Here is a 13,802-nt window from a genome sequence, read left to right as displayed (position 1 = left end):
CTCATACAGAAACTAAGTTTATTATTTTTTCTTCTTAAAAAAAAAAAGAAAAAAAAAAACTCATTTAGAGAAGCCCCTCTCCCTTCCCATAAGGGTGGGGGGCTGTGAAAGATAGCTGGGGAATCAAGTACAAGGGGGTGGGGACAGAGACTATCTTGCCACCCTTAACACTGCCCAGCCATGTAGGGTGGAAGGGAAGGGGATATGTGAAGAGCCCCATTTTCATGACAACCAGTTGCCTACCCCCTACTTTGGTGGAAAGAAGGGAGAAGGCCCCTCTGTCTCCCTGGAGGCTTTCCCCCTCAAAAGACTTCAAGTAGTGGTTAACAGAGTCAGGCCTGGTCATGGAGGGAGAGGGGCCATGGCGGAAAGCCTAGGTGCAGGGGCTTCCCACTCACGTCTTGGCCTTGCGGCCTCTGTGACTAATGGTAGGGCCAGCCAGGTGGGGAGGGGCACTGCTACGCAGGATGCGCTGGTCCCCTTGGTTGGTAGCCCCACCAAGCCGGCGGGGGCCAGATCGGCGACGTGGTGTCCCATCCCCTTCCTCCTCCTCACCTGAGGCTGAAGCCTCAGACTCCTCTATTGAACCCTCAGGCCCCAAGGGACTTGGAGGCTGTAGACGGCCACGCTTTGCCAACACAGGACCCCCACCAACTGGGGCCCCTGCCCGTTTGCGAGGCACCTTCTCAGTCTCTAGTGGGGGGACTAGAGACCCTGGACGCAGCCGGGTCGAGCGCAGTTTTGGAGCCAATGAGACAACAGGAGATGTCAATTCTAACCCACCAGGCCCACTATCTGCTAAATCCAGGTCATCCTGAATTACAGCCACCACCATAGACCCTTCACTCTTTCGTCCCCGCATTCCCTCTGCTTCAAGCCGTAAGCGGGCCAGGCGGGTGAGGGGGCGGCTTCCATCCTCATCAGAGGAACTACCCTCACTCTCCCCCTGGCCCTGGGGTTGCCGCCGCCTCCCCAATCCACAGCTCTCGAGGACAGAAGAGCTATCACGGTCCAAGACAGGGAGTTGGCTGGGCCGAGGTGATGGTGGATTCTTGGGAGGTCGGCCCCGCTTCCGCTTGGGTGGGGATGTTGAAATGGTGAGAGTGGAGACAGTGTTGGCGACAGTAGCTGTGGGACAGGCTAGGAGCGGTGGGAGTGGTGGCAGGGGTGGTGGTAGCGGGAGTGGCTGTGTCCGGCTCTCTAAGTTGCCATCCCCTGGAGAGGAAATGGTCCCAGGAATAGGCAAATCTCGTGCCTTAGGGGGCCGCCCACGCCTTCTTTTCTCCACAGGTGATAGGACGATGGGTTCGGGTCTATGAATTGGCTGGGGTCCAACAGGCTGGGGCCCAGGAATAAGCTGGGGTCCCAGAACAGGCTCTGCAACAATAAGGGTCTCAGCCCCAGGGCCTGGGTCAGCCCCATTGGTTTTTCCCTTAGAGATGGATGAAGGTGCCTCATCCACCCCTCGCCCAGCATCTGCTGGAGACCTGTTCTTCTTGGGGGGCCTTCCCCTCCGACGTTTCACAGCAGGAGGGGTGATGGCAAGCAGTGCCCCTTCTCCATTCTCTGGGCTACCCTCACCAGTCACCCCCAGCTCAACGTGACGGCGAGCTATGAAGGGCTGCTGGGTTGGGGTGGACAGTGTAGATGGGGGAGCAGCTTCACAGGGCCCACTGGTGGGAGGTGAGGATTCTGGCCCCGACATGCTGCGGGTAGATGGGCTTCCCGGGCTGGCACCAGTCTCAGAGACCCCAGGCACTAGGGTGCTGGCAGTTCCCCGTTGCTGTCGCCGTCGCCTCACTAGTTCCTTTTCCTCTACCACAGTCACTAGCCGTCCTGGCAGCTTGCGAAGCACTTTGGGGCCTGGAGATTGCCCTGGCCGACCAGCCCCCTGACCCCTAATTTCTACATCTGCACTGGTGCGACGCCGAGGGGGCCGGGCAGGCGAAGGACCCTCAGGTGAGGAGGTGGCCGAGGATGACGTTGATGGGGCTGCGACCTCAGCTGAAACAAGTTCTTGCGGCTTCTCAGGGCTAGAGGTTGGGGTCGGGGCCTCCACCAGTTCTTCTGAGTTCTTGTCAGCCTCCAATGGCTCCTGAAGTAGCTCATCAGATGTGGCTGAGGGTGGGAGCTCCAGTCCATTGCTCTCACTCAGACACGTGGGCACCTCCTCACCATCAGGCAGCACTGTGAGGATGGTCCCCTCGGCAGGCTCTGGCACCTCCTGCTCTTGACCGTTGGGGACGCTGCCAGCCTCCAGGGTTGGGCTAGGTGCAGAAGAGGTGAGAGAAAGGTTCTTCTCTGACATAGGCAGGATCTCAACAGCAACTGGTAACAGATCCTTAGAGGGCACAAGAGTAAGTGGGGAAGTCTCAGAACTGGCCATATCGGCCAGCTCCAGGGACTCGGTAGATGCCAATGCTTGTGCACAAAGCTCTGCCTCAGGCCCCAAGCCTAAGGGGAGGTTGGTGACTGGTGGGGAGACGGGCACAGAAGGTAGACCAAGCAGGAGAGGGGAGGAAGGAGTTAAGAGAGACGTTTGGGCTGGAGGTGGGGTATGAGCTGGTGGAGGGGTACAGGCAGCAGGAGGAGTACAGGCAGAAGAACAAGAGGGAGGAATCTGTGAAGGAGGAAGTGGGGGAGAAGGCAAGATATGCACAGGAAGCATGGTTACTGGATTTGGGGCTGAAATGGGGATTGGGGCAGGGATCGGAACAGGGATTGGGGCAGGAATTGCAGCAGGAGCTGAGCCTGGAGTGGGTCGAGGCCTAGGTGCTGGTCGGGGAACTCGCTCCCTGGCAGGGCTGCAGCGGGGGGGTGTGGAGGTACTGCGGGTATGATGGGTGGACGTGACAGGAGTGTGATTTGCCCCTTGAGTCTCAGCCCGGGCTCCACGTAGACGCTCACTGACGCGAGTCCCTGGCCTTTCAGGGGCCTTGGCCTTCTTACTGCGCCGGTGGCTGCCTCCACTAGTCCCACAGGAAACCTCATCCCCAGCCCCTGGCCCCTCCTCCTCCTCTTGGGGTAGGCGGAACACCTCCTCCTTGGCTTGGTCCAGGTCCTTCCGAGCAGCTTCCACTTGCTCCTACCAACAACAGAGCCCAGAGAGTGGTCAGAGGGAGACAAGCAGGGTGGGGAGCAGGCAGAAAGCAGCAGCTTCCCACTTCCAACCTCACCCTAGAAATACTCACTTCTGCCTGCTTGAGTTCCTCTCGGCTCACCTCCTCCAGCGAGGCTTCCAGGAATTTCATGGCATAGCGCTCAATGGGGGTCAGCTGTGGGGAGGAGCAGTGGTGATGAACATAGGGACCTGGTGCCCAAGTCCCAACATCCTTGATTATTTTCACCAGGGAAAATAAAAGAAGGGTCACAGAGTCTACAGGAAGAAGTTGTGGAGGGTGAGGTTGAGAACTAGGGGATCCAACACTGACCTGTTCTACAAGGGCAGCAATTTCCTGCTCAGCCCGAGACATCTCCTCATCCTCAGGCCCAGGCCGACCAGCCTCTTCTCCCTCAACAGCAGGAAACCCATCATTCTCATTGAATTCTGCAAGCTCAGCCACCTGTTCAGCCTTGGCCTGGGTGGCTGCACGGATATCCTCTTCATCCTCCGCCCGACACAATGCCTGCAGAGGTGTGGGGAAGAAAAACCATGAGAATTAAAGAACTTTACATCTTGTGATTTGATTCTGGCAAAAATTTGAGACCAAGTTTATACCAAACCAGGTTTACAACAGAACTCAATTCTCTTCTGTTCCCCCAGAGTTACCAAAGCAACTCACTGGTCCACACAGGATGGAATGGATTTGACCAGGACTCTCACCAGGGACAAAGTAATTGTTTTAGGAGACCTCTAGCTCTACTGTCTTTCCGTTCAAGTTAGCCTTTAGATCTCTTTAGAAAAGCAGTCCCATAAAGTCAACATCACTAATCATCAGGGAAATGCAAATCAAAACTACACTAAGAGGGCCGGCCCCGTGGCTTAGCGGTTGAGTGCGCGCGCTCCGCTACTGGCGGCCCGGGTTCGGATCCCGGGAGCACACCGACGCACTGCTTCTCCTGCCATGCTGAGGCCGTGTCCCACATACAGCAACTAGAAAGATGTGCAACTATGACAAACAACTATCTACTGGGGCTTTGGGGGCAAAAAAAAGGAGGAGGATTGGCAATAGATGATAGCTCAGGGCTGGTCTTCCTCAGCAAAAAGAGGAGGATTAACGGATGTTAGCTCAGGGCTGATCTTCCTCACAAAAACAAATAAATAAATAAATATTTAAAAAAAAAAAAAAAAAAGGGCCGGCCCTGTGGCTTAGCGGTTAAGTGCGCGCACTCCGCTGCTGGCGGCCCGGGTTCGGATCCCGGGTGTACACCGATGCACCGCTTCTCCAGCCATGCTCAGGCCGCGTCCCACATACAGCAACTAGAAGGATGTGCAGCTATGACATACAATAACCTACTGGGGCTTTGGGGGGAAAAAATAAATAAATAAAATCTTAAAAAAAAAAAAAAACTACACTAAGATATCACCTTACACCCGTCAGAGTGGCTATAATCACCAAGACAAAAAATAACAAATGTTGGAGACATTATGGAGAAAAAGGAACCCTCATACACTGCTGGTAGGAATGCAAACTGGTGCAGCCTCTATGGAAAACAGTAGGGCGATTCCTCAAAAAATTAACAACAGAAATACCATATGACCCAGCTATCCCACTGATGGGTATTTATCCAAAGAACTTGAAAGCAACAATCCAAAGAGATTTATGCACCCCTATGTTCATTGCAGCATTATTCACTATAGCCAAGAAGTGGAAGCAACCCAAGTGTCCATCGCCTGATGACTGGATAAAGAAGATGTGGTATATATATACAGAACAGAATACCACCCAGCCATAAAAAAAGACAAAATTGTCCCATTTGCAACAACATGGATGGACCTTGAGGGTATTATGTTAAGTGAAATAAGCCAGACACAGAAAGACAAACACTGTATGATTTCACTCATATGTGGAAGATAAACTAACACACAGAGAGAAGTCTGGTGGTTACCAGGGGGAAGGGGGTTGGAGAGTGGGCACAAGGGGTGAAGGGGCGCATTTATATGGTGACTAACAAATAATAATGTACAACTGAAACTTCACGTTATACAATATTACGATCTCAATAAAAAAAAAAAAACCCGTAATTCTTTTTTTGCACTGAGATACCTCATGACAGACTAACCACATCAGATCTTTCCTGTGAGATGAATCTCCAGGTAGCTCACACCAAAGTCACTGTGGGAAGCAGCCTAGAACATGCTCAGCAAAGAGGAGAAGGCACTTGGTAGGGAAAAACATTTTCACAATACTCTACACCTGTAGTTCCTAAACATCTGTTGAAAAAATATAGTGCCCAGACTTCACCCTCTAAAATCATGATTTAGTAGATTTTAAGAGGAGGCTCAGGGCCGGCTGTGGCTTAGCGGTTAAGTGCGCGTGCTCTGCTACTGGCAGCCCGGGTTCGGATCCCGGGCGCGCACCGACGCACCGCTTCTCAGGCCATGCTGAGGCCGCATCCCACATACAGCAACTAGAAGGATGTGCAACTATGACGTACAAGTATCTACTGGGGCTTTGGGGGGAAGAAAAAGGAGGAAGATTGGCAATAGATGTTAGTGCAGAGCAAGTCTTCCTTGGCAAAAAGAGGAGGATTAGCATGGATGTTAGCTCAGGGCTCATCTTCCTCACAAAAAAAATAAATAAATAAAATAAAACATTTAAAAAATATATTTATTAAGAGGCAGCTCAGGAATGAATCCTTTTAAAAGCTTTCCAAGTGATTCTATTATGCATCAATGTTTGGAAAATAAGAGTTTTATACCATGTACAAAGCACTTCTTACATCCACCATATTTAATCCTCAGTTACATCCTTCTCATTAGCATTTCAGAAAAGTGGAGGAGCCGGCCCTATGGCCTAGTGGTTAAGTTCAGGGCGCTCCACTTTTCGGCCCAGGTTCGGTTCCCGGGCGCAGACCTATACCACTTGTTGGCGACCACATGGCGGCAACCCACATACAAAATAGAGGAAAACCGGCACAGATGTTAGCTCTGGGAATCTTCCTCAAGCAAAAAGTGGAAGATTGGCAACAGATGTTAGCTCAGGGCGAATCTTCCTCAGCAAAGAAAAAAAATAAAAGCGGAAAGTGAGACTCAGAAGATTAAATAGACTTGGGTTAACAAACAATTATTAAGAAGTACTGTTGGAATTTAAACCTAGAACTGAGGACTCCAAATCCTGTCTTTTTTCTATGAAATCATGTGAACAAATAAGCAATCTACTCACAATCATCAAAGGCCAACTGTAATCTGGGAAACACTTCTTTTCCCCTGGACAAGCTCAATAGACTGAGACAACACATACTGTAACCATCAGCTCAACTCTACGGATTGCCCACTCTTTTTTCACCTGTTCCAGGATATGGGTCTGCTTGCTGGCCACAGTCTCTTCCTCGTCTTCAGGGACAGAGGGTACTGATGAGCCACATGGCTCCTCCAGGGGCATATCAAACAGCTCTCGGATGGTCTGCTTTGGAGAGAACAGAGAGGAAAGTGTCAGAGTCAATGGAATGCTGGTGCCAGGTCTACAGCTATGAGGCTGATAGCTCTTAGAAGTATCAGAAGCGCCACTGGTTGAAAAGGCAGGTCTGTGGAGGCCAAAGCATCCTCTTTAATAAGCATGAGTAACTCCTACAGGCATAATAGTTCTCTCATGCACAAGCTGAAAGATCTTAGTACCTGTTTAAAATAGGCTGTGGTGAAGTTGCCTCCCTCAATGGCCATGTCTCCCAACATTCTTTTCTGATTTGCCTTTTTTAGGATGTTCTCCTCCACTGTCCGTTCACTGATAAGCCTAGGGGGTGATGAAGGCCATGCGTAAACAGCCAAATACGTCAATAAAACCCTATCAGCAAAGGGGAAGCAAGCTGAGGGAAGACTAGGCAATACCTATAGATGTGGACATCTCGAGTCTGGCCAATTCGATGACAGCGATCCTGGGCCTGAGCGTCCATGGTGGGATTCCAGTCGCTGTCATAAAAAACAACAGTGTCTGCTCCTGTCAGATTCACACCCACACCCCCACTCCGAGTCGAAAGGATGAAGCAGAATATGCGTTTGTCTGCATTGAATCGTTCCATCAAGGCCTAGAGAAAAAGGAAAAAAAGATAGTATTGGGAGACATATCCTCAAAAACAGACCCAAGGCTTAGTGGGGCCCCTCCTGGGACCCCCAAGGACTGGAAAAAGGAAACAGAAGCTGAGGTGAGCCTCTAAGGGCTGCAGATGCCTGGGTTACCTGTCTCTGTTCAACTCTAGTAGACCCATCCAGACGCAAGTAGAGGTGGCCGTGATAGGTGAGAAACTGCTCCAATACATCCAGCATTCGGGTCATCTGGGTGAATATGAGCACCCGGTGGCCCTCCGCCTTCAGCTGTCGCAAGAGCACTGCCAATGTTTGCAGCTTTCCTGAAGAAATATGAAGGGGTACAGGGAGCTAGCTATAAGCCAGAATAGGGAGAACACAGCACTGGAAGGCTGTAGTTGAAAGATAATCAAAGCTTTCGGCTAGGGTTGCAATTAGCCTCAGCAATTAGCCCAGCCTTTAAATATCAAAAATATTTAACTTCATATATTTTCTTCCCTTAAGAGTTCCCTCTTCAGTCTGCTCTTGACTTGGATCTAAGTTCTCTGAGTAGAACTAGGAATAGAGTAATACAGACCCTGAATGCGAAAAAAGGAATCCTCAGTGGTGTATGAGGAAGAGATCTTTAAGTAACACACTGAGTTAAACTAGCTGAAACACAGAACAGATTCACAGGATAGACATCAATAAATCTGTTGATGGCATGGCTTATAGATAGGGATTGAAGGTCACTGAGCTCAGAACCATATAGGCAGGATCTTATGAGGTTATCTAGTTCAACTTTCCATCAAACAGAGAAATAACTTTTTTTTTTTTTTTTTTGTGGTTAGCAAGATTAGCCCTGAGCTAACATCTGTTGCCAATCCTCTTTTTGCTGAGGAAGATTGGCCCTGGGCCAACATCGGTGCCCATCTTCCTCTACTTTTATATGGGACACCACCATAGCATGGCTTGACAAGTGGTGCGTCGGTCCGCACCCGGAATCTGAACCTGTGAACCCTGGGCCGGCGAAGCGGAGAACGCGAACTTAATGCAGCCACCAGGCTGCCCCACCCCCACCCCTTTTTTTTTTTTCTTGCGAGGGAGATTAGCCCTGAGCTAACATCTGTGCCAATCTTCCTCTATTTTGTATGTGAGATGCCTCCACAGCATAGCTTGATGAGTGGTGTGTAGGTCCGCACCCAGGATCCAAAGCCGGGAACCCCGGGCCGCTCAAGCGCAGCCTGCAAACTTAACCATTATGCCACCGGGCTGGCCCAAGAAAAATAACTTCTATAACATTTCTGGTAAGTCAATTCAAACACTTTTAACAGACTTTCAATTCATCTACTCTGAACGATTTCAAATGTTATAAAATTACGTTTTTACTAAAATATTTATTGAGCACATACTAGTAAAAATTCTGCTGGCTTTCTTATATTCTAAGACATTTAGGAAATCTCCAAACATGTTACTATAGAAATATCTGTGCAAGGTTGTGGCAGAAACTATTCACTACTGTCCAACAGCCATTCTTGGTTAACAGAACCTGATGAACACTGTGGACACCTGACAGAGAGCCCTTGATCCCAGGGAAGGCAAGCCCCAACCGAACCCCAGAAGATGAATCATGACTGATCTAAATAGACCATAGTTCCTCTTTGCCATTTCCCTTTGTCAGTGACTGCTCTAGGGATGGGTATATGGCTCAATTTGAGCCAATGGACTGTGAAGCAAAGTCAACTGGCAGGCTTTCTTTCCCAGAAAAAAAGAAAAACCTGCTAGGAGTGTTCTCTCTCAACCCCTTGCTTCCTGCTTCGAAGACAGATGTGCTCCCTGGAGTTATGGCAGTCACGTTAAGACCATGGAGAAATAAGCATAAGAGTAAAAAGATAAAGGCTAAGGATGGTAGGCAAGGTAGAAAGAGCAAAAGGTCCTGGGTCCATGAAGATACCACTAAGCTGCTGAACCAGCCATACTCCACTATTCTCAGAATTTCTCATTAAGTAAACAATAAATGCTCCCGTAGTTTAAGCCACTGTTGGTTGGTTTTCTGTTACTTGCTGCCAAATGCATTCTAACTAATAGGATTCTAACCAAAAAGACAACGATCTTAGTCTTTTCCCAAAACAAAATTTACTGTTTACAGTTCAGTCTTATACTACACACTTTTTTCCATAAATCTGAAAACTCTATGCTGTGCTAACCCATGCACTGTTGTATCCCAAATGATTAGTAAAATGTAATAGATGTTCAAAAAATAATCATTGAACGAATAAATGAGTTAGCACACTTTTTCAACTTGCATCAAATTCATGAATGCCAAGAATCCATCATAAGGCCTACATTTCTCCATCTTGCCCATAAGCATAACCTAAAAAACTCTCTAATGTTTAATGAAATCCACAGAGATCTTATGTACAGCATCCTTCTGATATAACAGTTTTGCTACTAAGACAGGAAAAGAGGTCAAGGGAGCATTACTGGCCAATGAACTCACCGCAATCATACTGGATGAGCCTCAAGTCAGGGAACTGCGTGCGCATGTTACACACAATACGGTGCAAAGGACGAGCCCGGGGCCAGAGCTCACAGGCCAATTGCTCCCGGAAGGCTGCCTGGCGTGGGGCCAGCCAAGGAGGTGGGTGGCAGGCATGCAGGGAAGGGGGAGGTGCCTCCACAGGAGGCATGACAAAGATGAACCTGCGAAAGGAAGAAGGCAAGCAGTATAAAAGATGGAACTCTAAGAAGCCCCAGAAGTTAGCACCTTCACCAGCCCTAACCACTACATCCACTCAGAGGCCCCAAGACCCTCTTCCCATTAGCACTTAGCCCTGCCAACCTCTCAATGATTTCTGACAGCTGGTCTAGTCGTTGCTGGGGAAACAGTACAGCCTGGCGGGCAGCCTCGGTATAAGTCCAAAAGGTGGGATGGCTGGGGCCAGGAGAACGAGGGCCGATGGGGCTGGCAACAGGTTGGGGCAGGGTACAGAAATCCAGGACTTCAGTCCCATACACGGGTGCCAGGGCCCCATGAGCCTCACTAAGTTGGAAAATCCGTTCCAGGCGTTCAGACCGCTGCCGCTTCCGCTTTTCCTCCAGAGAGTCCTGGGAATGAGAGGAAAAAACACAGAAAAAGTAATCAGTGTCCTCATAGAAAACCTGACGGTTCCTCCCAGAATTAAACATAATCTATGGAAATCATAAGACTAAAAAATACACTATGCTTTTAGTAGTTTTCCAAGTTGTCAATAATGGGAGTTATTCCCTTCACGATGTTAAACGAAATAACTTCTCTGCAAGAGAAAACTAATCTTTCTACACCACCAAAGCAGAACCCCTAAATATTCAAAATTAAGATTCACATATCCAACAAGCTTAGACAATGGATGATCTCTGGGAATTTTCTTACATAACTCCAGAACATCCAAGTTAATTTATCTTCTTGCAGTGAATCCAAAACAATTATTAAAAGCCTTCCTCAGGGCCAGCCCCGTGGCTTAGCGGTTGAGTGGGCGCGCTGCGCTGTTGGCGGCCTGGGTTCGGATCCCGGGCGCGCACCGAAGCACTGCTTCTCCGGCCATGCTGAGGCCAAGTCCCACATACAGCAACTAGAAGGACGTGCAGCTATGACACACAACTATCTACTGGGGCTTTGGGGAAAAAAAATAAATAAATAAAATTTTTAAAAAAAGCCTTCCTCAAATCACTGACCAGGATACAAAGGGGCTAACCAAATCCACAGCAGGCAGACTTCTGCCAAGGTCCATACTGGAATGGGGTGGGATGAGAACAGCTAACTAGATATCTAGGTATCATCACCCTGAGAGAGAAAATGGGAGTGCCTTAGCAGACAGGAAATCTGCATGACTTTGACCCGCTCCTTTCCCATCTCTGTGCTTCCGGTTTCACAGGCTATAAAACCACCAAACTTTTTTCTTTTGTAGCACCTATCACACTTGTTGTTTTACATTTGTATGATTCTTTGATTAATGTCTTCTAGCTACTAAACTATAAGCCCCATGTAACATGAGCCATGTCTGATCTTGCTTACTATAATCACCCAGTATCTAGCTCAGTATTTGGCACAAAGTAGGCTCTCAATAAATATGTGTCATTAGGCGCCAGGCCGGTAGCGTAGTGGTTAAGTTCATGAGCTCCACTTCGGCAGCCTGGGGTTTGCAGGTTCGGATCCCAGGCGCGGACCTATGCACTGCTCATCAAGTCATGCTGTGGCAGAATCCCACATATAAAGTGGAAAAGGATGGGCACGGGTGTTAGCTCAGGGCCAATCTCCCTCACCAAAATAAATAAAGGGAAGACTGGGGCAGGCCCGGTGGCACAGCGGTTAAGTGTGCGCACTCTGCTTTTGTGGCCCAGGGTTCCCAGGTTTGGATCTCGGGAATGCAAAGACACACCACTTGTTAAGCGGTGGCATCCCATATAAAGTAGAGGGAGATGGGCACAGATGTTAGCCCAGGGCCAATCTTCCTCAAGAAAAAAGGGAAGGATTGGCATCGGATGTTAGCCGATGCCAATCGGCTAGTCCTCTTCCCGAAAAAAAAAAAAGGAGGGAAGACTGGCAACAGATGTTAGCTCAGGGCCAATCTTCCTCACCAAAATAAATAAATATCTCTTATTCGAATGAACAAATAATGAAGGAGACTGGACCCCAGTAGATGGTCCTGAAAAAAAGCAGTGTCCCAAATCTCCCCTCTTGACTGCTACCTTAAGCTTGACCTCTTGGCTCCTGTTGATCTAAGTGAGGAAGGAAAGCATCCCCGCAGAGGGAAAGATCAATAGAGGCCAGCTCTAAAAAGTAGTAGCAAGGGAGAAAATATTTGCAAATCATGTATTTGAAAAGGGACTTGTAACCAGAATAAAGAACTCTTACAATTCAATAATAAAAAAATTAACCCAATTAAAGAGAGAAAAGGATCTGAACAGACATTTCTTGAAGGAAGATACACAAATGGCCGACAACCAGTGAAAAGATGCTCAACATCATTAACCATCAGGAAAATTCAAATCAAAACCATAAGATTCACACTCACTAGGATGGCTACAATCAGTAAAGGACAATAACAAGTGTTAGCAAAGATGTGGAGAACCTAGACCCCGTACAGGCTGTTGGTGGAAATGTAAAATGATACTGCCACTTTGGAAAAATAGTTCGGCAGTTCTTCAAATAGTTAAACATAGTTACCATATGACCCAGCAATCCCATGTCTAGGTATACATCCACTATGACTGAAAACATATGAAAACACACAAAATCGTATACATGAATGTTCACAGCAACATTATTCTTAACAGCCAAAAAGAAATAATCCAGATGTCCCCATCAACTGAGGAACAGATATATAAAATGTGGTATATCCATACAATGGAATATTATTCAACAATAAAAAGAAACGAAGTATTGATATATGCTGTAACATGGATGAACCTCAAAAACATTAAGTGAAAAAAGCCAGTCACAAAAGACCATATATTATATGACTCCACAGGCAAATCTATAGACAGAACATAGACTAGAGGTTACCTACAGCTAGGAGGGACAGAGAGGTTAGGGGATGACGGCTAAGGGTGTGAGGTTTCTTTTTAGGGCTATGAAAATGTTCTAAAGTTGATTGTGGTGATGGTTGCACAACTCTGTGAAAATACTAAAAGCCACTAAACTGTACACACTTTAAATGGTTGGACTGTATGGTATGTGATTTATATGTCAAACTGTTTAAAAAAAAAACAGTGCCAAGGAGCCGGCCCAATGGCATAGCAGCTAAGTTAGCGTGCTCTGCTTCAGCGTCCCAGGGTTCACAGGTTCGGATCCCGGGGACGGACCAACACACTGCTTGTCAAACCACGTTGTGGCAGCATCCCACATAAAGTAGAGAAAGATGGGCATGATGTCAGCCCAGGGCCAATCTTCCTTAGCAAAAAGAGGAGGGTTGGCATCGGATGTTAGCTCAGGGCTAATCTTCCCCACAAAAAAAACAAAAAAACAAAAACAGTGTCAAGAAGCTGCTACCTACTTGCAGAGCAACAAAATTTAGCACAGACCGTGGAGTTACCACCCTTGGACTAGGATCTAAGCCCTCTTGTCTCTACTTCCAACAAGCCAGACCAACCTGGCAGCATTAGAAAAAGAGCAAAGGCAGAGTCAGTGGCACTAATGGAGAGTGAGGAACTGAGGAAAAGAACAAGCAACAGCTCTGACAGCAGAGTGAGAAAAAGACAAAGACGGCCTGGAGGAACTCCCTAGATCTTTCTTCCTATTTGTTCCTGGATTATTTACTCTGGGTTTTAAGTTTAACTTAGCCAAACATATACAGAACTACATATATGATAGAAAAAAAATGGCCAACAGTTCATGAAGGGCCAGGGAACAGAGTTCCTCTTATTGCCCACTTAATCACCTCAGAGATAAAAAACTACAAGAGATGACTGTCAAAGTCAGAGAGGCTCATCATGATCTTGAGGGAACTGTATTCCATGGTGTCACCCCTCCCTTCAAATATTTGATGATGGTGGTGGTTTTAACAACTGAGAAAAGTCTTCCTATCGCTGAGGACTCCCCCTTGTGGGGAAGAGAAGGCAATGGACTCAGGCCATCTTTGTTCTCAAAAGTTGCGTAATC

General features: G+C 47.9%; 1 protein-coding gene across 5 annotated transcripts in view; it reads right to left on the bottom strand.

Moving 5' to 3' along the window:
• Position 1: 1 nt before the first annotated feature.
• The window catches only part of SRCAP (Snf2 related CREBBP activator protein), a 35,526-nt gene continuing 21,725 nt past the window's right edge, over positions 2-13,802 (bottom strand). For all 5 annotated transcript variants that reach the window (XM_087417322.1, XM_014794514.2, XM_087417324.1 and 2 more), the window contains 9 exons: positions 10,005-10,270; positions 9,663-9,865; positions 7,337-7,506; positions 6,989-7,185; positions 6,779-6,893; positions 6,450-6,569; positions 3,432-3,626; positions 3,192-3,275; positions 2-3,085 (listed from right to left, as the gene is read on the bottom strand). In XM_087417322.1, coding sequence (XP_087273448.1) covers positions 395-3,085; positions 3,192-3,275; positions 3,432-3,626; positions 6,450-6,569; positions 6,779-6,893; positions 6,989-7,185; positions 7,337-7,506; positions 9,663-9,865; positions 10,005-10,270 — 4,041 coding nt within the window. In that variant the 3' untranslated portion in view covers positions 2-394. The remainder of the gene's footprint in view (positions 3,086-3,191; positions 3,276-3,431; positions 3,627-6,449; positions 6,570-6,778; positions 6,894-6,988; positions 7,186-7,336; positions 7,507-9,662; positions 9,866-10,004; positions 10,271-13,802) is intronic.

Source organism: Ceratotherium simum, chromosome 26, assembly GCF_057802395.1.
Source record: "Ceratotherium simum simum isolate JZ-2026a chromosome 26, ASM5780239v1, whole genome shotgun sequence".
Classification (NCBI taxonomy): Eukaryota; Metazoa; Chordata; class Mammalia; order Perissodactyla; family Rhinocerotidae; genus Ceratotherium; species Ceratotherium simum.
Note: the sequence above shows the minus strand (reverse complement) of the source record. Positions and strands in the feature narration are given on the sequence as shown.